Source organism: Tympanuchus pallidicinctus, unplaced genomic scaffold, assembly GCF_026119805.1.
Source record: "Tympanuchus pallidicinctus isolate F22 unplaced genomic scaffold, pur_lepc_1.0 scaffold3, whole genome shotgun sequence".
Lineage (NCBI taxonomy): Eukaryota > Metazoa > Chordata > Aves > Galliformes > Phasianidae > Tympanuchus > Tympanuchus pallidicinctus.
Window position 1 is genome coordinate 8,716,336 of NW_026294747.1, and position 26,002 is coordinate 8,742,337.

The 26,002-nt window shown below is 41.6% G+C and overlaps 2 protein-coding genes across 3 annotated transcripts in view; both read right to left on the reverse strand.

Moving 5' to 3' along the window:
- Positions 1–1,499: 1,499 nt before the first annotated feature.
- WEE1 (WEE1 G2 checkpoint kinase) lies at positions 1,500–9,651 on the reverse strand. Its single transcript, XM_052695962.1, has 11 exons — positions 8,930–9,651; positions 7,705–7,913; positions 7,178–7,244; positions 6,922–7,094; positions 6,000–6,121; positions 5,194–5,340; positions 4,702–4,797; positions 4,538–4,623; positions 4,146–4,316; positions 3,911–4,056; positions 1,500–2,875 (listed from the first exon to the last, which is right to left on the reverse strand). Exons 1-11 carry the CDS (start codon positions 9,491–9,493, stop codon positions 2,725–2,727), a joined length of 1,932 nt encoding a protein of 643 aa, XP_052551922.1. The 5' UTR covers positions 9,494–9,651; the 3' UTR covers positions 1,500–2,724.
- A 4,155-nt stretch (positions 9,652–13,806) lies between these two features.
- The window catches only part of ZNF143 (zinc finger protein 143), a 35,348-nt gene continuing 23,152 nt past the window's right edge, over positions 13,807–26,002 (reverse strand). For both annotated transcript variants that reach the window (XM_052695963.1, XM_052695964.1), the window contains 7 exons: positions 25,813–25,938; positions 24,001–24,180; positions 23,013–23,240; positions 21,729–21,877; positions 19,891–20,052; positions 18,964–19,110; positions 13,807–17,915 (listed from right to left, as the gene is read on the reverse strand). In XM_052695963.1, the coding sequence (XP_052551923.1) occupies positions 17,832–17,915; positions 18,964–19,110; positions 19,891–20,052; positions 21,729–21,877; positions 23,013–23,240; positions 24,001–24,180; positions 25,813–25,938 (1,076 nt within the window). In that variant the 3' untranslated portion in view covers positions 13,807–17,831. The remainder of the gene's footprint in view (positions 17,916–18,963; positions 19,111–19,890; positions 20,053–21,728; positions 21,878–23,012; positions 23,241–24,000; positions 24,181–25,812; positions 25,939–26,002) is intronic.

The window sequence follows — 26,002 nt, forward strand, 5'->3', positions numbered from 1 at the left end:
CGGTGTTTGTCTTCCTGCAGCTCACAAGAGGCTCTCAAGTTTTCTTCTTCCCCCTGAAAAGGTGGCTCATGCATCTCTACAGTTTTTGCCTAAACTTTCCCGCATTAAATTTATAAGCTACCACAATTACTTTAAGTTTCTATTAAAGAAATCTTTCAAGAGCAGTAAAATAGAGACACCTCTTCTCACTCAGCAAGTATCTAAACCTCAAATCCCTGGATGCTATGAATATTCAAGGAAATAAAGCACTGACACATTTCACAAGTTCTCTGGCTCTTCCACAGAAGTCAGGATTCTCAGCATTACCATTGGCCTGACTCAGGAAAGTTGTTCCCATTAAAATTTGGGATAAAACGTCACCATTCTTACTGCTCCTGCAAACTACTGAAAAAACTCAGTTCCTTTTAAAACATTCTCCTTCACAAATGAGGGAAAGTTAAAACCCTAAAGCCACTTCAGTTCTGAATTTTATGATGGGCATCACTCACATTACAGGTACAAAACCTGCCACCAGCACATTCCATGCAGGCACAGCATAAAGCTTGTTTGTACAGCAAATCTGTAATGATGTTATGAGCTTGAAGCAACAATCTGAAGTAACAGCAGGTAATTATTGTAAGTAATTTAATTTATTTACACTGCGTGAGCACAATAAACTAAGTTTGCTTAATTTTCATTACTGCTTAGAAGCCTGCTTTAACAGAGGTCTCAACACAGATGAAGACTGTATATATACGCCAAGTCAAATCTTAAAGGAACTCCAGTCTGTCAGTTTTTACTGATGAGAACTGCTTACTCAGCAATTAAAACAAGCCTCTGAATTTCATTGTCATATCAGAGGTCCAAAACACCTGTCAGAAAGAATACTTAGCAGTTAATACAAAAAATTGTGAAGTTAAATTTTGCTGGTCCACTCAACTCATATACAACATCTCTGCAAAGCCACCCTCAATTTATTTTTTAATACAGCAACCTAAAAGCTTGCTAAATAGGCTAGTCAGTTAAGCCTTTTTTAAAAGTAGGTCACCTCTTCACATATACTACATGTATGAATATGAATATTTTACATCCACACCACAGAAAATTTGCTGTTATCACATTCCATCCAGTTCCTGCCAGTTTCCTTTGAAGCTTCTGCATTAACAATTCCCATTCTCAGCAATTTGAGTTTTCCTCCTTACCTCAGAAGCAGGACGTCTCCCTCCAGTCTGCCCAAGCGTTCGAGTCTAGCTCATCCAGTTCCAACTCCATGGCTTCAGCTTCCCACCTCGCAGTGCTTTCCTGAAGCTGTAGAGACAGACTGCTGTTGATACACACCAGCACAGACAGACAGTGTTGCTTTTGCCCCTAACATAACTACCAGTGACTCCCACCCTCCTGCGAGGGAATCACAATGCACTAGACAGGAATAGGAAGCAAATCTAATCCAGACTTGCCACGTTCCAGACTCAACGTTTCATTTCCACAACTATAAAGTTTAAATAAGCGTAGGACACTACTAAACACAACTTGTAACTTTAATATTCAAATTCAACACTAGTAAAAACAAACAGAGCACAAATGGGAGAAACACTGTTTACACTAAAATTAATGAAGAAACAAGCCAGTTACAAGAACAGTTCTATTTTTTAGTAACATCTGTTAACCTAGAGCCAACATCAGTACAAGTTTCAATGGCCACATTGTTTGCTTGGGAACTTTAAACTGAATAGTCTGAATTTTTCTGTTGGCATCCCAGACTGCATTTTCACTATAGTATACTATATGCACAGTTAAACTTATGTACATGAACAATGAAGAACAACCTGAACACTTACACTAAACAATTATTTACAGATATTTCAACATTAAAAAAATATACAAGAGTCTCAAGAATGAAAAACTGAAGAGAATGAAGCAACATTTAGAGAACCTTATTAGAAAGGATTACAGAACATCAATAGCCAAGACATTAACAATTGCACTACACTAGTAGAGTCCAAGTATTAAATTGGTGCATTATTTCACAATGCACTAGCTTCAAGAGAAAAATGCTGCCTTCACTAAAATGCAGCTTAGATTTGATTCGTGTAATTGTTTTAACAAGAAGCCTATTAACACAAGAACGATTGTTTTAATGCTACAGTTTACAGCGAGGACAAAACACTAAAATAGCAGCAGTTCCACATGGCACTTAATTCCACAGGTTTCTAAGCTGTGGTTTATGCAATGCCTACAAAGTGCTCCCAGTTGAATATACAAATAAAATTCACAATAGAAGTCTACCTGACATCAGGTACACCGAGCATAGGTGGCCTTAAAGCCCGTCTGTCAAAATTTATTCCCCTCTGCTCCAAAACCAGTAACACAGGAAGTCCCCTTCCCTCCTTCTTAAAGATCATTATGGATAGTACTTCTTATTACAATGCTGTAACACTAAAAAGCAGCACACCACTATAGTGGTTAACCCTGGGACGATGTGACATCTAACAGTGTAACTGAAACATTTGTGGATTAACATCCAGGATCCTCTACAGATAGTAACCGAGTCCATTATCTCAAAGGCCAATACAGCTCAACAGCCATACTGTAGAAATTAAAAACCCACAAGCAATTCCTGTAAAACTACCAATGCTGTCCAGAGAGGACAAGAAACCAGGAATTGAACGTTCCCTTCAAATCCTCAGGCTTCAGTCCAGCAGAGATGCTATAGTCATTCTCAGTAGTTGTTCTGGACCTCAGAATTCAGTATATAGTAAGACTAACTGAGCGGTTCATTTTCTTGCCAATGAGTCGAGATGGTCTACTCTGTGTTGTGGATCTAGTTGTCATTCTGTCAGTGAACAGAGCTCTCTCTTCAGCTGCAGCCTTTGCCATCTGTGCCTTCTTCAGCTCTCTGCAAGACATTGGAAATCACACTTTAACAAAACACCAGTGGGAGCCTACATGCATGTCACAGTAAGCACTTCACATTAATTACAGCAGTTCAGAACTAAAGATTTGCCATTCAGTTTGGGATAAAAACCTTTAACAGCTCCTCACTGGGTTTTGCTTGTATTTATAAAAGCCAAAATAACTGCTGTCAATTGAAGTATTTATACACAACATAGCTCACTAGTTTTTCTAACCTTATGTAATACTCATTTCAACTCAGTTTGCCATCAGTGATAACTGAATGTGGAAAAATGATTAAGTCGCATGCTTTTGTTCAGTTGACTAGGTCTATTTCTGCAAGCCAGAGTGTTATTAACACCAGTGGCCCACCTCATCCTTTCTGTATGAACACTGTGCCAGTTCACTGAAATAATGCAATCCATTTTTAAAATCTATTTCCTTAAAAGACCGGAGGTCAGTCAGACATGCACGTCTACCCCTCCATCACGCCACTACCAGAAAATTAAGATTTACAACACATCTATTGTTCCCTAGAAGTCTAATCTTGCATTCTTCCTTCCAATGAAGGACATGATACAAGAGCTGAGTTTCTTTACAATGATTCTTCCACTGAAAACTCACATAAACAGTATTATCTTAAATGAGCCAAAGATAAGCACACTAAGAACACAACACAAAAAGCCCTACTTGAGCTAATTCACAGAGCACCATACAACTGAAAACTACTGTGCAGAGGCAGGCCTTTGAAGTCATTCTTACCTTTAGCTATTTTTTTTTAAGGGACAAAACTATAAGCAGATGCTTATTGCAAGGCCAGCAGTCATCACTAAGCTTGAAGTTAAGCCAACTTCCTTTTCATTTGATTTAAAAAAATAAATAATTTCGTCTTTATATTAGCAAGAAAATTACCTCAGCAAACCTGTCCTTACGAACCTGCACAGCCTGTCAAATTATCCTTTCTGCAGTCAACCACAACAAACTCATGAAAAACAGTGAGAAACTAAGTTATACTTAAGGACCCCAAAGAATTACTTACTTCTGCAAGAGTGAATTTTTGAATTTTTCAGCATTCAGTTCTATCCGCAGCTGCTCTGCGCTCTTCTTTGCGGCAGACAGCAGCACTGAATGCTTGACGAGCGCCACGGCTGAAGGTCTTTTCTCTGGATCAGGGTTGATCATAACCTTGGAAAAGAGAAAATAAGTCACTCTAGTTAAGGCCAGTAAATACAGTAAACCACAAATGAGTGAGCAGCTGGAACAAGAGCACTTACTTTTAGTAAATCCAGCAGTTCTTGAGAAAGCACTTGTGGTATTCTGGGTAGTTTTCCTTGTCGAATTTCATGCCATTGGTCACCATTAGTCGGAAGAGGTTCAGCCCCAGCAGCACAGACAACGGTTAGAGCAAGAGCAAAAATATCTGCTTTTGGCAAATGGGTGTAGTTCTTCAAAAATAAAAAAGAATACATTTATTAGTCACTACCCAGTAACACAAGAAATCTGACAGACAGACTAATCAACACTGAACACATCCACATCACATTTCCACCAGTGTTCAGGGAGAAATCGTTTACAGGTTTCTCCCTCAGCAAGGAGACAGCAGACAGCAAATCAATAATGAAAATGGCACACAGATCTAACACAAAATCTTCACAAGGACAGCTACCTCCTGCAGGACTTCGTTTGCAAGGAAACGGCTGTCGCCTTCTTCCACTTGTGGACTTGATACTCGAGTTACATGACCAAGGTCACCTGCAAAAACACCGAGTTATTTCTCAGATGTGGCTCTCACGTGATGTGGCTCTTAAGCACAAGCTAGCTGCTTCTTACCTATTTTAAATATGACTCTATCAGATGACCACTCATCATCATCACCTTCTTCTGAAGTTGTATTTGGCACCGATGTTCTGGATATGAAAATGTTACCTGAAAAAGAGTACAGCTGTTAAAAAAAAGTTCGAGTCTAATTTTTGCTTTACGTGGCTTCACTCATTTATTGTAGCCATACAGAAACTTAGTCACATACCCAACTCCTCAAGCAAGAAATTACAGCACACAAACACACACTCTCACTCTGTGCCTCTCTGCTGGGAGAACAGCCAAATATTATGCGAGAAAGAGTCAATTACACAAAAAGATCCAAGATAAACTCATTAACAGCTCAAATTTGCTAGCCAACTTCATAACTGACATCTTTGTACTGCTACTTAGAACTACAATGAACAATTCACAGTTAATAACGTGTGGCTAACTGCTCATTTGTCTAAAGCAGATTAAGTTAACTGAGGAAGCTATCAGTAGATCAAAGCAGTTAACACTTACTAGGTTTGATATCCATGTGTACCAGTGACATTGAATGTATGTACTTTAAGCCTCGAGCCACCTGAAGCAGTAGGTCCTTCAGCTCTGGCTCAGTAAAATAACGCATGTTCCTGTAATTCTCACTTATGGCATCGGCTAAACTGCCACCTAGAAAAGACATTAAAGAAAATAAAGAAAACATTTATTTTTTTTTAAACATCAGACAATTGAGAAAGTAATGACAACTAGCTTCCAAAACTTAAGTACAACCGACTTCCAGAATTAGTAGCAGATCTACCATCAAAAATTTGCTGATGATGCATAGGAAACGTAAAATCAGATGCATCATCTCTTTCTTTTACAGTCATGTAATGTATTACTTTTCTTTTTTTTCCTCCTGCATAGTCTGTTACCAGTCACCATGCAAATCAACATGATAACAGATCACAAAGATCTCTCTCCATCTCCTAAACCTCTGGCAAGTTATATAGCAATTCCTCCAACCTTCAGGGGAAAACCTTTTGTCACTATTCCAGCTTGAGATATTACACAAAAGAACGAACAACTTTGCTGCTCACAGACACTTAGTGTCACTCCAATATTCTCAAACGCTTAACGCTATCTGCAGTTTTGTAATTCTTGCTTCATGCAGCTGTTATCCCTTTTGCAACAGAAAGGAACACATAAAACACATTTGAGACAATGATAGCACCAGCTATGGGTAGGGCAATCAATTCTTGCTCAATGCTAGCAATTTGGAGGTACACGGGTGTCTACAAAAGTCAGGTTATTAAACAAGTTCAAGTTGATTAATAAGCAGTACTTACCATTGCAGTATTCATTCTGTATAAGCATATGATCATCTTCTGCCCATGCAGAGTAGTATCTTACTACGTGAGAATGTTGCCCCAGAACTGCATGTGCATAAACCTCTCTTAAAGCATTTTGCCTGTTACAGTCATAAAAAACAGCACATTGGAATGTTATGAGGTGAAATTAGTTCAGTTTCAGCTTGATATTGAAACTCATATCACGTCTTGAAATAAACATCTTCATGTTCATCTCTGTGGCACTGGGTTTGTATTTACATCCAACCAGCTAAAGCCATTTATTTTGCATTAAAAGACTAAGTACACTGAACATTAAAAATCAGGCTTTGTGGCAGGTGATTCTTAAGAGAGCTGCCACTTGCATTACTTGCTTTCCAGCCACTCTCAGCAGCAGGTTTTCAGAAGCACCATCGAAGTTTTAGGAAAAAAAAATGATCAGAACAATAAGCCAGGATTATAAATAAGTTTTTGGGCCATGAGCACGACTGAACAATATTAACTTCTCTTGTGTTGGCCTAGTATGCAGTTTTGAGCAGCACACACTAATATAGCATTTAATATGGGGAAAAAAAGTCAGGAACATCAGGCTGATCCAAAAAAATGCCTGACGATCTGTATGTCACCCAGACCCAACACAGATGAGCACTCAGTTGTGGGAACATTGATTTCTCTATGCACTGATGCTTGAATGCAGCACAGTTTATTCATACAGTCTGCCACTAACGCAAGTGAGCTTTATTTATTTATTTATTTCCAAACAAGAGCAATCTGTTTCCATTCAGAATACTGGGATAAATCTGTTGTGGTCATGTAACCTCTTTACCCTGATTTCTTAAGTTCGTACAGTATTTAGAAGAAAAACAAAACAATCACACCAAAAAGCACCAAAGGTTGGCTTGTAAGAATAGGAAATACTCACTCATCCACTGAGCCAGCTAAGGGCTTCTTGGATCTTTTTATAGCATAAATGCAGCCATCAAGCCTCTTCACACACTTAAACACAGACCCAAATTCACCAGATCCGATCTTCTCCAGCTCATGAAATTCGGTTGCATACCGTGACTTCATATTACTTTCTGTGATTGTGATCCTCTGTAGAGATTAGAAAGGAAAGCACTAAGATGTGCAGAGACACAAAGTGCCAAAATTCACATCAAGCTCTAAACACTCATTACCTTAGCAGGTCTGATAGCTTCATCCTCGGGCTCTCCATCACTTGCTTCCATGTCCTCTCCACAAGAGCTGGAATTCACACTTGTTAGTTTTGCAGAATTAAAATGGCTTTATTTACGACTCAAGTCTAGCACCTACTGATTGCTGTGAGATCCAGGTCTCCCATGCCCCTCAAGTTTAGTCTAACTGAACGCGAGGTGCTTATAAGCAGAAAGTCAAAACAAACTCATAAAAAGCTCAAGCAAAATTGTTATTTCTTCTCTCATGTTTCACGCTGCTATTTAATGTGCTCGCCCCTCCACAAGAAACAGCCCTGTGTGCAGTTCTGACAGCAGGACACAGTCTGATCCTTCTCTGCCATGTAGAACCAGAAGATCTGATAATAAATGGTTATTCCACACTACCACGCATCTCAAAGATGCACAAGCTCTAGAGCTCTATATCACACTACTAATAGATTTACCAAGAAAATTGTTCTCACAGAAACAGCTTGAAACAAACTTTACAAAGAAGGAGATATATTACTCACTCATTCCAGTGCGTTCTCTTCCTCCTTCGACACTGCCCTTCAGAGTTGTGAAGGAACATGGAATCGGGAGTGAAGGGATTAATATTCACATGAGGTGTTTGTCTAATATCTGAGTCTTGCTTCTCTGACCTCCCAACGTTCATAAATAGAGAGCCTCCTCGAAGTTTGACTGAGCTGGAGCCCAGTCCTTGGGCTTTAGAAAGCAAACTCTGCATTTAAAAAAAAAAAAACAAACAGAAAAGACATTTATGCACTTAATATTGCTTTAGACATTAAAAAACCATACCAAAGTTTTTATATAAGCAATATGGAGTTTAGACTACACACACCAGGTCACAAATTTCTATGGAATGCTTAAAGCAAAAACTGAACACCCTCAAATCAAAGATTTGTCCATGTAATAGTGCACAGAAGCCCGCAGCCGAGCCTCCTAGCGCCTCGCGAGGCTGCTAACCACCGTCCTACCGCATCCCAGCAGGAGCACCACCTCGTCCAACCAGCCTCGCACCGAGCCTGAAGGACCCGAGGTAAGGTTTGCTCGCAGAGCGTCCCAGCTGTGCTCTCCAAAACCAAACTAGATGGGGACGCTCAAGGTTCTATGGATTCTCAGCACGGTTCTGCGTTCCCACTGGATAACGTCACCGATTTTTCCGAATTCCAAAGGTAACCTCCCCGAGATAACCAGCGTGGAATTTGGGCGACTAATCTAACATCTAGGCCGAAACTCAGCGTTAAGCCGTTTGGTTGAAGCATCACACGCTCGCATCCCCAAACGGTTCGTTCCTACTTGGCGTAAGCCCATCTCCCTCCTCACCTTATCTAAGCAGGGCGCTAAGCCGCAGGGAAAACCTCATTTATGGGAAAAGTCGGGGAGAAAAACGAAATCGCAAAATACAACGGCGGACAGAACGCCGCCACGTTATCAGCGCCGAACATCATTTCACTTTTACTTCGCCTTCGCCACGAGCACGGGAACGGCGGCGCGTTTCTGCCCCCGCCTCACGCGTCCGCACCGCCGGGCGCGGCGGCAGCGGCGGCTCATGGCGAGGCGCCCACAGCTCCGCCGCCGCCTCGGGCCGGGCGGAGCGCCTCCCGCGCCTCACGTCACCGTACGGCCGCGCCTGGCCTCGCGCTCCAACCGTCGGACGCGAGGGGCGCCGCCTCCCCCCCCCCCCCCTCCACCCGCCCGGTAACGGCCGCCCCGCCCGCTCCTTCGCTGGCTCACCTTCGGTGTGTGCGGCGTGTCGAAGAGCCGCAGTTTGCGGAACGTCTTGTGCGGCGGCGTGCCGGGGTAGTCGGGCAGCGGCGAGCCGGGCTCGTCGCCACGCAGGCGGCAGCCGCCCACCGCCGGATGCGGGGGGGAGCGCGCGCCGGAGCGGCGACCCTTGTGGGGCGGCGGCGGCGAAGGCGAGCCGGCCATGAAGTAGGCGCCGGGCGACTTGACGGGCGAGGAGCCGAAGCCCTCCTCCTCCCACGAGTCCCCTTCGTCCGGCAGCGGCGCGGCCGCGGGCTCCATCATCTCCTCCTCCTCCTCCTCCTCCAGCAGGGGCGGGCCGCCCCGCGCCGGGGTGCGGGCCGCCGAGAGCGGCGAGTCCGCCTCCTGGAAGGCCGAGTCCTCGCCCGTGCTGTTGCCGCTGCTGCCGCCCTCCTCCTCCTCCTCGTCTTCATCCTCCTCCTCGCAGTCGCTGTGCCCGCTGTGGAACAGCAGCTTCTGCCGGATCGGGGCGGCCGCCCGTCGGGCCGAGACCCGCCGCGGCGGCGCCGTCGGCTGCAGGCTGAGGAAACTCATGGTGGCCCGCCGCTCGGCGAGCCCCGCTCACGGCCGACCGAGCCGCACCGACGCCTCAGCCCTGCTCCGCCCTGGGCGCGGTACCGGCTGCTCCGCGCGACGCTGCCCGCGGGCACGGCGCACCTCGCGCTGTTCGGACTCCGCGGCTTTCCCGCGACCGTTAGTCACGTGGCGCGCACGCCAGCCAATCGCGCCCGCCCCTCCGTTTGAAAACACGGAGGGCGGGGACGGAGCTCCACGCGCTCGCGTCACGGAACGCTTTGGCGCGAACGAGGAGAGAGGAGGGGGGCGGGGCCGGGGCCGGGCCGCGGCCGCGCGCTCGAGCCTCCGCCGGGCGGTTGGGTGGGGGCGGGGCCGCTACCCGACACGCGCCCCGAGGCGGCCGCACGGACACGTCCGAGCTCTGCGGCCCGGCGCCATCTTAGCCGCGGGGCGCGGCCCCACACGGCAGCAGCGCTTCAGGGCCGGGCCCGACCGGAACCGCCCGGAGAGCGGGCGGGGAGCTCGAGTGTGCCGTGCCACGCCGCCTCGGGCTCTGAAAGGACCCGCCTCACGGCGAGCTCTTTGCTCCTCGGCACGGCAACGCTCCGAAGTCTCATTTCCACGCCGCACTTCAGCTAGTCCAGGGCGCTGTTCTGTAGCTAAAACAGAAAATGAGCGTTCAGCGCGCTTCAGCCAACGAGCTCCGTGCCGTTTATTTGCTGGCAGGAACAGGGAAGTCGCACGCGGCACCATGCGGTCACCGGCAGCTCGCACGGGAGCTTTTAAAGGGCCCGCGGGTCGCAGCCGCTGGGATCGGACGAGCGGCCGCTGACTGTGTGCTGCCTGCGAGTGCAGCCCTGCACTGTGCAACACGCGGTTAATAAAAGCAAAGTTAGCACTCTGACGTGTTCTCTTTGAGAACTGCTGGTGCCTGATGTGCAGGAGCAGAGCCCTTGGGACTCTTGGGACAAGCATAGAGCGCTTTAAATTAATTTGGCTGAACGTGTTGGCCATTGACATGACTCAGTACCTCACCGCACTCCCAGCTGATGCACAGTGAGGTGGGGTTGCTTAGAGCTCCACCATCATCTCAAGGAACAAAGGCCGTTAGTTTTTCTGCTGGAGGAACATTTCCACTTCAGCATCATATCCCATGCACTGCTCACACTTCTGATCCCCTGAAAGCTGAAGGTACTTCTTTGTTTTCAGGCAACCTGTGACAATCTACAAGAACACAATTTCTGAGATTACAGAAACCTGGAAACTAATTTCTGAAAACTGAAGGCAAACAACGTAACCTATATAAAAAGAACTGGGTATCGTTTACACAGACATGGCTACACCAAGGCAAGTGCTGTACAAACACTTGCCTTGCAATAATTCAGAACTACAATAATGTCCCATTCAGAACATGAATGCACTGCATAGCAGATACCAACTCAAGTATTTGAGTTTCAAGATAGCTGGAATACAAAAAGACCTTTAAAAAATACAGCTTTCATCTTGATCAGTGGTCCACAGGAGAAGATGAAAAGTAGTTTCTTATAAAGGATCCAAAACTGTGGCTTGCTTCATTCATACATTAAGTTTTCTTTATAAAAGGTTAAAGAACAAGCTTTCAATTAAAAAACTGCCCCTTTTCTCTCTCTCTCCCCCTGAAAAAAAAAAAAAGGGGGGGGGGGGGAGAAGGAGGGCAAGAAAGTAAAAGCTGCAGTTTCCTTCCCAAACAGCCTAAATATTGCTGCACTGCTTTCTGGAGTCTACAGACACAGCTATTGAATGAGGGTAAGTGGCAAAAGGAACTTCAGAAGCCCCTACAGAGTAACCACTTTACTGCTGATCAATATAACAGCTTAAATAGGACAACATCAAGTGGAACAAGGATGAGTTTGTGAAGAAGAGGAAATAGTTCTAAAGAACATGAAGAGAAAAATGCAAGTGGAAAAAAGGAATGGTGAAAAAAATGAACAAAATAAACCCAATTGTTTAGAAAGAAAGTTTATTTCCAAACTGACAGCAGAGAAGAAAAGGAAGTATTGAATAAACGTGCAACTATTAACAGAATGTGTAGCTGCTGTAAAAGGACCACGTAATTCAAAGCTTCTGCCTATGTGCCATCCTGAATCTGCACGAGCTGTGTTTCTGCTGTATTTTGAAGGGACTATCAATAGTTGTATTGAAGAAAAGTTGATTCTCCTCAAGCATGAGTATGGTCACTCAGCTACCCTGCCCACCATGAACAAGGACTAACATTACCAGGCCTATCAATAGCCTAAAACAACACTACAGAGTCCGTTTCCATAGGGAGTACATTAGCAGAAGAGGTTGGCACAGAAAGAAGTGAGCAGGGAACAGAGGTGGTCTTCTACTGCACTATACTCTTGGAGCCAAATTCAGCCCTAATTCTCTGAAGTTCATTAAATTGCACCTTTGAGCTTCTATAGATCATGCTAAATAAAGATCTGATCCCATGAATAGATGTCCACCTAATGTACACCTGATGTCCAGGCAGCACTTACCTAGCAATAGTGCAATGTCTATGAATGCAATTTATTTTCAAAATACACTTGCCATTTTTTTAAAACTACTTGCTTTTGAATGAAAAAGTATCTATCAGTCCTGTGCACTCAAGATTTCTGCTACCAGAAATGCTTATCTGGGGCAGCACACTCACTGGTAACCAACAGCTTTTAACTAGGAGTTTTCAAGCTCAAAGGGAAACAGTTCTCTCCTTCGTGGGTAGCAGGACAACCCAAACAATGATGAATGGGAAAGAAGTGAAACAATGGCCAATTTGTCTAGCTGTCAGAGGAAACTGCCACAGAAGGGAGTACAGTGCCTACTTGCCAGGATTTCCTCCACTTACAAGTTCGTCTGCAGCCCCCCAAAACCACTGTGATCAAATTGGAAGAGTTCTGCCAAAAACAGGATGAAACCCACTGTAGAGCAGCCAGCATAATCTTGAAACTGGTTCATTTTATGAGAAGGATAAACAAAGTGAAAAAGCCAAAGAAAAGGGAGGTCAGGTTGCTTCTATGAAAATTAGAAACTCTACAGCAGCTTGTACTTGATGCTGCCAGACCTTTTACTTTTTAGCCCATACTTCTCATGCAGATAAAGCATTTCTCAGTGATGTTAATTGAACCGCCTGGGTGAATGCAAGAGCAAGAGATGGAGGTGGACAACAGAAAGGGGAATTTGACAGCTTATCAAAGAAGAAACTCTAGGCCCAAAATAAAGGAATTCAAATGAAATGATCTGAAAATACTCAGAAAGAAGTTATATTAAAAAAAAAAAAAAAGCAACACAGATTTTGCCAAGCAGTTCAGGCACAGTTCCTCAATATTTGTCTATAACAGTGAAAGCATACACTCTTCATCAGGCCTTAATGGCACCCTTTCTGCATGCATTTCTGCCTCTGGTTACAAAGAAAACAGCACAACAATCTGATCCTGTGAGTTGTATTCAGATCAGAAATTCTCTTGAAATGTGCAGAGTGCTGTACTACGCTCTTGTAGTTTGAAGAGAGAATGATTGCCATGGCTGACAACAGCAGGTACAATGAGAATGCCCCTCTCCTGGGTCAAAGTGAAGTTAAAATCATCGTAATACAAGATTAAAAGCCTCAGAATGTCCCATGCACATAAACAAAAGTCACTGCTAGCTCCCTGGCATCTCTAACCTTTGTCTTTTTCCCTCCAGGAAACATAGAAAATCATAAAAGTACTCTGCCTTCTCTTGAATTTACTGCAACTTATTTTAATAATCTCTTGTATGTATCATTTCATGTAAGATATCTTGCAAGCGTTTCTTACAGATGCAGACAAGCAGGCAAAAACTTACTAGGACCTTTTTTTTTTTTTCCCATGCAATCATTTGTGCTCAAAAAGTATCAAAGTTTTGTCATTCTTCTGAGTAAAATGCTTCAAATAATTGAAACAGAACAAAATGAATCCAGACAGAGTCTCTTAGTTCTTCAAAACCTGAGCTGGGTGGGAGCTCAGAGGGTCACGTTTCCATTAGAGAAAAACACACAGACTATGCAGGACAAAATGCTTCCTTGTTGATATAAGCTTGTATGCTTGTTGGGATAATTAAGTCTGCTTTGAATATAGCTCTTCAGTTGGAAAGGTCTGCTATCACTGTAACAGTGGGGTCAGGTGCCAGCCAATTACTGTTAAAGGTGATAGTCTAATTGCACTGTCAGATATTCCTTTGGCCGCGTGAACTTTGCTGGCAAAGGAACATCAAAGGAACATCAAAGGATCATCAAAACTACTGAAAACACCTAAGCTACATTTCAAATACACAACACGACAACAAAAAATGCAGATCTATACAACTTATTTTATGGAGCATAGTTTACTGTTTAAGGCACAGTAACCAAGACAGGCTTTTGGTCTCCTGTCATATAGGTTCAGACTTCAGAAGGCTTTTATCCAATGGAGCAAAATTTACTTTTGGAAGATCCACAATTCAAATACATACTGATTTGCAAAAATAGGAGTACATTATTATCAACAGTGAGCTGGGGTCTGAATTCATGCTGGAAATGAATTCATGCATTTGCATCTGTGCAGACAAGGCACGTGTTAATTCTGGTATATTTTTGAGAAAGAAATGAGAAAGAGTGAAATAGTATATTTCTGAAGTCTCAAACAACTGTAAATAGCTGCATAGAATACAAGGTACCCTTCATTTCTGGTTTTCCATTTCTCTAGAAATTCAGAGCTTGCCCCTTCAGAAATAATTTTCCTGCCTGCCCTATTCTTACTTTCACTTGTGCTATACATGAAAACTGCTGAAATCTGTGCTGCACATCTTATTGCTACCCTTCAAAGACAAACTAAGTGACTGCGATGGGTTCATCATAGGGCACTTATGCATTCTGGTTCAGCTGGAGCTGTGGTCACCCTAAGGTATGCAGCTGTTAAGTTGCTGGGTTCAAACAGGTCTTTACATCCTTGCTCTGCTGTCTTTTCCTAGTGGTTGAAACTGATTAAAGCTTCTCAGCTCTGCCTCCTGAGAAGCATGGAGCACACAGGGATTTTTCAGTACTCTACTACAACATGACAGTCAGGGAAGCCAGAACATCCCCACAGTTTAATGAAGGTTAGGAGCTAGAGTAAAGTTCAGGAAAAGCTGCCCTCCAAGCTCCTACATTCTGTTTATCTGGACTATTAGCTTTCTCCTTCTGTTGTGTGCTAGGCAGACATCACATGTCCTTGTTCCTGCCATAGAGTGCCTGAATATCTCTGGTATCAGTCAGCTGACTGGTCGCTGAGATTACTTATACTATCAGGGATTATGGCTTTCTACAACTTTGTTGTCAGGCTGCAGGATTTACTCTTCTAAAAACACAGTCTTGCAGCTTCAGCCTATTCATGTGTGCTTTGGCATTAAGCTCTTTAGGGTAAAAACTGTCCCATTGTTATGCACAATGCCTCTGGCACAAAAGGTCATCAGCCTGGAGCACCTCTAATAATTGCCTCTCTGTTTTTACTATCTGGAGAGGCACTGAACTACTGTAAAGAAAAGCAAATCCCCCAGTGCTGACTGCCAAGTCTAGAGATGGCTTGTTTTTTTCCTGTAAGGAAGGAGTTAGGGCTGAAATTCAAGTCTGAAAGAAAACTGTGACTGGGAACGCTGGAAATGTGGGAGCCAGTTTCTAAGAGGAAGGGCTGTTCTACTTCATAGGATCCCTCTTTTACAATTCCTTCTCCCAGTGCTCCCTTTGAAACAGAACATTCAAAAAGAGAAGTAAAATCTATGGCAAAACTAAGAGATTTCTACTGCCTCACACCCAGCCCTTCTGGGCATGTTCTTTGCTGCCTCCTCCTGGAATCCTTTTCACCAAGATCCCTTCCTCACCCACTTTCAACTTGTGTGATCTCCACTGCAGAACCTTCCAGTGGTGATGCATGCTCACAAGAAGGTTCCCTTCCAAGTCCTGGGAAACCAGCAGAAAATCGCAGAGGACTCTCCATTCTGAAAACAAGTCTGTTACACATACATACTCCCAGTGAAAATGCATGTAATCATCTCTGCTTCTCTTTCAAGACTAAACAGTCTAAGTCAGTCTGCCTTGTTTATTCGGTATTTAAGTATGTGTTCCTTTATAGGGGTAGCTATGGGGGAAGCACAACCTTTGATTGGTGGGTGTTTTGCAAGAACAACTGGTAAGATACAAGAAACATTACCTAAATATTTTGCAGCTTTTCCTTATCAAGCTTATCAAGCTTCCTTATCAATGTTTTTAATACCTAGCAGGAAACTAACTACTATGAAGGGAGAAGCAATACTCACATTTGTACAGTGGTCAGAAAGTGTCCTGGGAAATGAGAGGCACTGTTATTTCTTCGTTCAGTCACTTCCAGCCAGTGTTTCCAAAAACTATTAGCAATGAAATTTAAGAAAAAAACTTGAACTTTCATGTCAAATGATACATCTTTAATTTCTAAAAGGTCGTAAAAACTAAGAAACTGATCTAGTTGACATGTAATTAACCTCTTTGCATAGTACAGCTTATCTCCATGGGACATCAAAATTACTCAAAATTTCAGGAAATCTGGCACCTAAGTAAGTAAACAGCCTCAATCCTACAGGAAGGTTGCAGACAACCTGAACGTTTTCAAGTTTTGTTTCCTAACAGCTCTGTTGAAGGTCTGTTTTGACCACCTTTATCCCACAGCACTGTGTTCTCTCGCAGCATTTTGCAGTTGGCCATCTGTATGAAAAGCATAAAAAGCTGCAACCCGTATCGATGTAGTCAATCACATTATATTCAGCGTGGCCTTTTTGATGTCAAATACCTCCAAGCACATAGTTATTAACTTTTTTTTTTTTAAATGCAAAACAAGCCCCTCACAAGACATAGAAAATGATAACTCGATTGACTTTTTACCCCCAAGATGTTTAATCTTTTCCTTGAGAAGGATAAAGGTGGGGCTTCAGTTTCAGAAGTGTTCTCGACATTCATCTAAAGCAAGCACTGAATCTTACAGGGAGCCAAGGAAGTTTAACTTGCTCAACAAGCTTACTAACAAGACAATTAAAGGCATTTTTCTGTATAAAAAGTTGTAAGTTACATCTTACAGTCCGTGTTAGATTTATCTACAATGAATTTTTTTCCTTTATAGAATGGCAGGTGGAGAGGAGCACTGTACTTACATAATCTTTAATTAATCCTTTTTTTTCCTACTAACTTGTGTCCTGATTTTCAAAATCACTGCTTATCAGCACATCGTAGGTAACAAACAGTAGTGCAGGCACTCAGAACTGCTGAAAACAGACTGTTAATACACGTGTTTATGCCCCAAATGCACCGTTTGAACATATTCCTCTTGAAAACTCCTAGTTTACTTTTAATCAAAATCAGTTGACTGATTATGCTTTTAAACAATTTCTGTAGTGCTTCAGCATGCTGAAAATAACTCTTAGCACTGATTACTTCTTACACTTCAGTGGACCGCGGTCAAAATGAGTAAGTTAAAAATTGAGATTTATGATAAATAAACTTTGGAAAAAAAATTATACAAGGCCATAAATAAATAATTTCACTTGTCCCACCAAAAGTAAAACAGTATGTCACAGAACAACATCATCCTATCTAGATAATACAATCTTGTTATCTTTTATTGCATAATAATTTCAGAGTAACATCTTAAGTAAAATATGTAAAGAAACGAAATCATTAGATTTACTTATTTTAATATTGAACAACCAAAGTTTCTCCTTTGTACACAATCCAATTTAAAGATAATACAATTAGCACTTCCAGCATTAACAATCTGTATTTACAATGAATGAGATGGGGTGGGTAATCTAAAGAGTATTCAAATCTGTATGAAACGAATCAAAGTATGAAGGTTTACAGTAGGCTCAAAATCCACGTCTTTTCCATTTATGGAAAACAACTGAACAGGCTCTGTCTTCTTTATAACTTGTAAGGGCTCTTGAAACTGTGATTTTGTTATAGTCTTTGCAACACTTCAAATATTCAGTAATGCCTTTGTTATTGTACATGACACTAGAAATTAACTCCAGTACTTCTGTTTTGTTTTTAACTTGCTTGTAGACCAGTCTGAAATCTGATGAAAGGATAACAAGGAAATTTACTAGATAATCCTAATTCCATCTTCCTGAATGTACAACAGTTGGAAGTAGATGATGTCAGTCCATTCCCAGGGTTATGTACACAACGCTTAGAAAACGTTCTTTGCTCTTGCATAAAATGTGTACACAGTATCGATGAGAGGGGAACTTCAAAGTTTTTGTGGATTGCTGCTGGCATGGACTTTTGTTGTTTGAAAATAAAATACCTTTCACTCTATTGTTCTGGTAGCAGTTTTAGAAGTTAATCATCAATTCCTGGTGTTTCACCCTGTTGTATTCTGGAGGCTATTCTAATGGCTTCTTCCAGAGACTGTTGTTCTCCAAGCTGAAACAAATGCATTTAAACATAAATCAATCTAAAATTTCACACAGATTAATTTTTCTTTACAGATTTGTAAGATGAAACCAAAGGCAAAGATCCCGATGGGTAGCGAGCACAAATAAGTGTGATCAGCACTGTTCACCACCTGGGTCATCTACAATAACAGCATGGAAACCAGGAGGTAGCAGGTAGCTCTGATTGCACATTTAACTGAGATTCTTTGTATTTACCAAATTTCGTTTCTTCAAAGAATTGCTGCATGGTAAATACATTTCATTACATGTAATAATTCAGACAATTTAGACAGATAATAATTTCACTTGACAGACATAACAAAGCTAAAATAAGGCTTCTGAAATTACAGTAGCCGCTAAATTACATTTTAGATGTGGCAAACCAAACAAACTTCCAGTTTCCTTAATTCTTCTGAGAAAATAAGCTCTATGGAACAACAGCATGTAATATATACAATGTAAACCTATTGCAGAATTCTGATTATAGAAAGAAATGGTCTCCATGACACTGTTCAGCTCTACAGTAGAGAGGAAATTATTATCTTGTAGATGCAACTAAAAAGAGAGATCTCCAATTACTGCTTTTTCTATATGACTGTTCACACTTTTTTGCTATCAGCATTTCAGGGTTCAAATCACAACTTTAGTCATTTGGTCTGTATGGGCGTGCTCACAGCAATTCAACTGTGATAATGTAGCATTGCTGATCACCTTGACATGGAATGCTGAAGGATGAAGGAACACACTCTTCCACAAAAGACCTGCTGACTCCCAGACAGAACATGCATCATTCTTCAGTGGAAGATTCATCTGTCCATAACTTCAGCCCTCCCCAACCTTTCATTTGTTTATTTTTAAGTACTCCAAGTACATTTGGAAAACCAAGTGCTTATTATTCTTCTTTAAAATACAAAACTATATGGTTACTGGCTATTTTTTTTCAGGGGAGACAAGCTGATTAGACTGATTTTGTTATACTACTAGGAACTTCTAACTCTAGAAGCAAGAAACACTCCAAAAACCATTTTTCACTTTACCTGTACTGCAATTTGTGTTCCGTTGGACGTAGCCAACAACGTGACGGGCCGCGCTTCTGTGGTCACTAAATGGTGCCCATGCTGTTGATGTCCAATTTCTGATGAGGTGCTATGAAACGCTGCTAAGTCTTGAGCCACGATGGCAACCTTGAGGACCAAAGAATGAGAATGGTTCCAGATTACTGCTATTCACCTCATACAACTGTAATCTTCAAACTTAAAAGTTACGTTCAAAGCTATGGTTTTTCATGAGCACAGTTTTATCCTGCAGAGCGGATCATTGTTTAAGAAAGGTTACATCACTGTTTCTCAGCGTCATCTGTTAGCCCTCAAAACATAAGTATCTTCAGTACAGCACAGAAGTTCAGTAGCTGTATCTGCAAGGCCATGATTATCTACACGTACAGGGCATGCACACACTCATACAGAGAAGTAAATATATTCATTTTCACATGGCACATTTTTAGAACAGTGGGATGTATTTTCACTTAAATAGTAAAAGCTGTATCACTCTATTTGTACTAAAAAAGTTAACTACTGTATATTAATAGCAAAACTGCAAACATATACTTACTTCCTCCCTGCAAAACAGATTACAATCCCATAATATTAAGCAATAAATTCACACTGGATTCTATGTTTAGCTTTACCACTTGTTTACTGTGTGACTCCAGGAGAAATGCTTAGCATTTCTATGTCTTGTTTTATGCAGACCTACGAGAATTATCAAATTGGTACCTGGGCATTTTTTTTGTTTGTTTTTGTTTTTACTGTTTCTAAAACAACCTGTTACTGATACTAACGGGATAGAACATACTGTAGTCTTTTGATGGGAATGACACAGCCTGGTGTTGAATACTGTGATGACTTTTGTGCCTATACCATCTCAAAAAGAACACTGCCTATGTACACAGGGTAATTTTTTACCTGCTGTCCTTCGGTGCCTTCTGCTGTAACCATTGCTACAGAATGTGTTCCTGCAGAAGAGATGACGGCGTCGTGGGCAGGGACTGTGATAGTGGTGCCATCTTGTGTTACCATAGTGATCGTATTTCCAATGGCCTGCATATCTGCCTGAGATATGTTGACCTGAAACATAACACAGTTCCTGAAGTAAAGAAGGTTTAATCGCTGCTCAAGTCATACCTGAGGGTTAGCTTTCAGCAACATAATGCTGTTTTCAGGTAAATGTTTTTAACTGAAGTTTGAAAAAAAATCAGAGTTTGCATTTGCACTGTAGCAGCATTCATCAAACACGTTCCTGCTAGTTGATTCAGCAGCAGATGGTGCAACTTCACCTTCCTCATGTGAAACAAACTGCCTGACAATCCAGAATTAAGGGGCAGCTTACCCACAACAGCGCTGAAAGAAATACTGTAAGTCCCATTTACAGTAACATCCTGTCCACAAGTTATAGCAGCTATTATTCCACTTCCTTGATGTACTCATGCATTTCCTGAGGATCACTGTCACTCTCTGGCCAATTCCCAGTGTTGGATGAAAAGCCCTCATCACAAACATGGATGGAGATCTAACATCCCACCATCTTTCAGACACTTGTATCTCTTTACAGAAATATAATTACGGCCCAGCAATGAGAAAGAGTTGTGTGCTTTCCATCAGAGTCTAGAACTCCATGTCAGTTAATTATACCCCAAAGAACTGCATGCAAGGTTATCTATGCATGCGTCTTACACAACAGGACAGTGGGACTCAAGTTGCATCACATGCTTTTGTTCTTAATGGAGACACTAAAGAGGTTTGGTAAGGACTTAGAATTAAAACCACCAATTAAAAAAATCATTTAAAAATTGATATAAATTACTGATGTCTCCAATATAAATGTATTAGGGAATCAGTTATTGATCTGATGATTTGCATGATTTAAAAGGCAATAAAACATTCCAGAACTGAAACCAAGCTGAAGGATTAATAGATATGAGAAGAACTCCATGTTATGGCTTCTAAAAGCCTTCATTTCTAGGGGCAAAAATGCTGGTTCCTTAGTACTGCTGCACTGGTCAGGGCTTGCAATGTGACAGCCCCCTTTAATATTTCATCTCCAATTACAATTTAGAAGATATTTTTCATATCCTACTGGCGCAGCGGATACCTCCTCACTTGAAATATGATTTTTTTCCCCATTATGCATTCAACGTACCAGCAGAGTTAAACTAAAGAACTGTGCTGAAATCCACTCTCAGTGGGTTCCTTACCCATTCCTCAAAAAAAGCTATCCAAAGGAACTCTCAAGTAGAGGCAGTATTATCCTATTTCCTCATCTTCTCATGTTCTTGTTAGAAATTGTAAGTATTGAATATACCAGTTTGTAAAACATGCACTGGGACTAAGTAGATTATTTTTTCTAACAAGTGTCTGCAAACGAGGCAGCAGTGATATCAGTGATATTATTCTACTAACATCAGAGACTAACAGAATAACCAGGAAACTCTGGAAAACCTCAGCAACTATGTTGCACATGTAACAGTTGTTATACAGCCTGTGCCTATATTGTGAGCATAAAGGACTTCCAGAGTTGTTAAAGACAACAGAACAGACCAAAAAGCCTAAGATCGTATTAATACAGTTTCAGGTAAGAGAATTTATGGTGGAATTTTGGTGTTCCAGAGGAGATCCAATCCTAAGCATATAGCATAATCTTCAAATAAGTTTCTCCCCATGAGAAATCAACGCACTTATTTATCAACACATGAGCCAAAACTCTCAACATATTTTTGTCACCTCTTCAGCAAAAAATTACTTACGTGTTGGGTTCCATCCTGGGAAATTAGCGCTACTTGTTGACCTAACCCTGACTGAGTAACTGTAGCAACTTGTGCAGAGATGACGTCCTCTCCCTCTACACCTGTCACATAGGCTATTTGCGAGCCTTTCAGGACATCTTCCCCTTGACCTATTTGATACAAAGAAGACAAGAGAGTAGTTTAGTTTGGATACTCCAAATGCAGGCAGGAAAGATAACCAACAAGGAATAAATGCCAGCCTGGTTTGATGGTTTTTAAACACTTCAGTGGAAAAGGGATAGTTGAAAGATGAGAAAAGACATACAAATGCTACTCACAACAACAATATATTACTAGTGTATACTCAAACATTAAAAAGGCAACAAACTATTTCTAATTCAATCATTAAATGTTAACTTCTCCAAGCAGGAGCCTTCATGAGAACACAAATGGCAGTTTCTAAAAGTTATTCATTAACAAACAGGCAGAGGAATACAGTGATGCCTTTGTGTGAAGATTTCAGTTAATTATCTTAATAAATGTTTAACTTCAGTAAAAGAATCCTATAATTCCCTCAAAAGATGGCATGAGACTATAGCAAATATGCTTGAGGCGTTCAGTGCTGTTTCCCAAATACACGTAGTAAAACAGAACCCTTTGCATCTGCATTTTCTATCTTCAGACAAATCACAGTTTGGCAAGAGATAACTGTTCTCTCATGGCATTTCTTCTAACCTCATTTTTATAGTCACAAGACACTACTCATGACATGACAAACATTCTTAGCTTATTTTTGTCTTTGCCTCTAGGACCTAAATTCACAGACACTGCTATTAACTCTGCTATTAACTGTCACAAAACCACCACAGTATCCCAGTGCTGCACAAACGGATTTTTCCTTTTCACAAAGCAGTGCCTTTATTCCTGATAAAAGACCTCCAGCAACTGTGGTGCCTCAGAAAAATCCAGTAGGTTGCAGACAAGCACTTTAGGCTCTTGCAGGTCCCTTCACACAGTTCACGTTTATAGCAGAATTGTTTATAGCAGGTTTGCTGGGACTGCAGCTCAGATTTCTCAAATCTCTCTTATCTCCAGCCTGCTATAAACTCAGTTTATGATCTGGTCAATTACTCTCTCGGTTTCTGTTTACAAGTTGACCAGCACACTAAAAAGTCCTACAAAGAAGTTAAATAACTTTTATTAAGTACTTCAGATTTTTATCTATACTTTAATTTCCTTGGTTATAAACAGCATAATATTATCCAGCCCATTTGTTACAAAAGATTCAAAGACTGAAACTCTAACCTGGAGGTGGCTCAAAAAAAGCCTCTTGTTCCTCTTCAATGGGCTCTGTGTCATTATGTGCCGTCCGCTTGTGCATAGCAAGTGTAGAAATCTGCTTGTATGTCTTTCCACAGTGATTGCAATTGTATGGTTTGGAATGAGTATGTACAACATGATGTTTGTATAAACTGGAATACTCTGTAAAACGTTTATCACAACCAGGAACTGTACAGACATAGGGCTTCTCCCCTGTATGGCAAGGAGAAGGAGAGAATGTTATCCAGAATGCACAAACAAAACTGTCAATGAATTTGTAAGGTATTTAGTGACACACTTCCACTACCAAGCCAATGTCAATTTCAAAGGCAACAGTGAAGCTCTAGTTCACTAAGTTTATCAAAGCTAAGTTAATCTGCCAGTGAAAGCTGGGCCCTTTTTTCTCCTAATCCATATAAAATGTTCTCCTTATGAGTACAGGATGATGCAGTCTAAAAGCTGCAATTTATAGAATCTTTAGAAACTCATACTGAGGATGAAGGCAAATGCAAACTGCATCACTGAGTGACACAGAACTTTGAGCTTCTGGAAAGGTGTCAACCTAAACACCAATTTTGCACAGCACTGACAGTTTTGTTCCTTTAAAAAAATCCTAAAAAAAAATCGATGAAACAAATGTCTAAATTACATTACAAACTATAAAGCTGATCTGATACAAAAGTTCTGCATGAAACTTATCCGTGCATCTATAAACATGCAAGGCTTATAAGATGATATGGCTATCACTAGCTTTTACATTTCAGAATCTTGAAAATACAATCCAAGTGAATGGGAGACTCACAAAGGTGAGCCAAACTATGCTTATCTTCCCTCACGTGAAGCCAAAAGAAAAGCACCAGGTCAAGTCACCTAAACATGACTACATCCAACTACAGTGCACCAAAACAGTGTTCAAAAAAGAAGACTCTCACAAGCGGGATCCATTTCAAAACATGAAACACCATCCACATACCTGTGTGTATTCTCACATGATTCTTATAATTAGTTGCACTGGCAAAAGCTCTCCCACATCCTGGCTCTGTGCAGTAATAAGGTCTTTCACCTGTATGTGTCCTGATGTGAACCTTTCTAATATTAGATGTTGTGAACGACCTGCCACAGCCTTCAAAAGGACACTTAAAGGGCCTTTCGCCTGAAAAAAAAAAAGAAGTACACACAGGAAAGTGATGAAAGAGTACAAAAATTGTAAGTTACACTTATGCTGAACGTTGGAATCCAAAGCTATCTAATTGAGAGCCTCGTTCAGAGATGCCATGAACATATGACACGGAGTGTTGTACCTGTATCTGGCAAAAACTGGGAAAATTGTGTAAGCTGTGAGATAAATCATGAAGCACTCAGTATCTCATGATATTTAAAACAGACTCAGTTGCTGGAACTAGCTTCCATATTACCTATATTTTTGCGTGTGTTTAACCCCTCCAAACAAAATGCTATCTGTGTTTTCCAAAGCAAGTGCATTAAACCATTTGTACATTTGTAATTAATAAAATGAAAAAAATTACTTCATGATTTAAGACATCACCAAGATACAGGCCAATTAGTCAAATTCACCACAGAAAGCACTTTACTTTTGGCTGAAACAAATTTTTAAAGGGACACAGCCTTGAAATTCAAGTTCCTAAAGCCAAAGTCAAAGCAATCACAGATTTTTTTGTTACTAAGTCCATTCCTATACTAAATTTACACACAATAACTCACATTGCTCCTCCAACACCTTCACCATGAAGATCAGATAAAGCCAGCCCGTCTAACCTCGCTGATCCTTCAGACCTATCAGAGCACACAGCTCCAGGGAGGAGAGCAAAGGGATTGAATTTGGAGAGGCACGAGCCATCCAACATGCTGTCCTGTTGGAACCTGACACTTGGTAGGGCTCAGTACATTGCCCCCACCGTACTGGTCAACAAAGAGAGGAGTCCGAGAACAAGAGAGGGCAGATTAGCACTACAGACACAATTCTAAGTACTTGGAAACAGAAACGAAAAATGAAGACCTGATACAGACATGTAACTCCAAAGCAGTTAGCTTCTTGGCAGAGGAAACTATAATTCACTCCTTAAGGCCGCCGTTTCGGGAACGTTTTCCACTTTTCTGCCAAGGCAGAGCGTATGTGAGCGTACACGCCTCAGTGTTGTGTTACCATGGCTCCCCTGATCCCCGTGGCGAGGCAGAGCCTCCAATTACAGCCTCAAGAAGGGCTGCAGTCAGAAACCGCAACACTGTTTGTTTTTCAGCGATTGCAGGAATGTCACCGGACCGGTTTGCCTTTGTGTTTCTAATGGAGTTGCTAGAAAAGTGACCTGTTTCCAGGTGACCGAGATTTTCTTGCACCAGCAACACGAGAAGACTTGCCTCCATCGGTGCGCTGTTGAAACTCGCATAGGGTATCTACGAGCACACACGACTCCATCTGTTTCCACAAGGACTTGAGTTTTAATTTTCACACGTTTGGAACCTTCATTTAGTTTGATACGATATGAAGGGCAGCAACCTGAGAACTATCAGCCTTCATGAACCTGGCGTCCAATTTATCTTAAAGCACCAAACCACTTCTAAAAGGTGAGCTGTGATACTGAGAACAGACCCCTTGGTACTGAGCTGCAAACCCAACTGCAAAGGTGCTCAGTGACGACGTCAGTGACACACTGCTAAACGTCTGCAATGGCAGCATGGGTGCTTGAACACTTTTCTAATCAACGTGAATCAGAGAAATCCACCAAAGTGAATTAACCTGGGGAAACAAAAATGGTAGTCATTCTACCTGTGTGGGTTCGGATGTGTTTCTGTAGGTCTCCTGAAGTCTTGAATGACTTGGTGCAGTTTTCTTCTGTGCACCGATACGGCTTTTCACCAGTGTGTGTTCGGATATGACTTTTTAATCCATACCCTGGAGGTCAGAAAGGATGTTATAACACCCAAGTAACTAAATAAAGTACAAAATTAAGATGGTC

Coding starts and splice junctions, on each gene's coding strand:
- WEE1 (XM_052695962.1), bottom strand. CDS start 9,493: ATGAGTTTCCTCAGCCTGCAGCCGACGGCGCCGCCGCGGCGGGTCTCG. Junction 5,341..5,999: donor ACAGAATGAATACTGCAATG/GTAAGTACTGCT, acceptor TGTCTTTTCTAG/GTGGCAGTTTAGCCGATGCC. Junction 4,798..5,193: donor ACACATGGATATCAAACCTA/GTAAGTGTTAAC, acceptor ACTCTTTTTCAG/GTAACATTTTCATATCCAGA.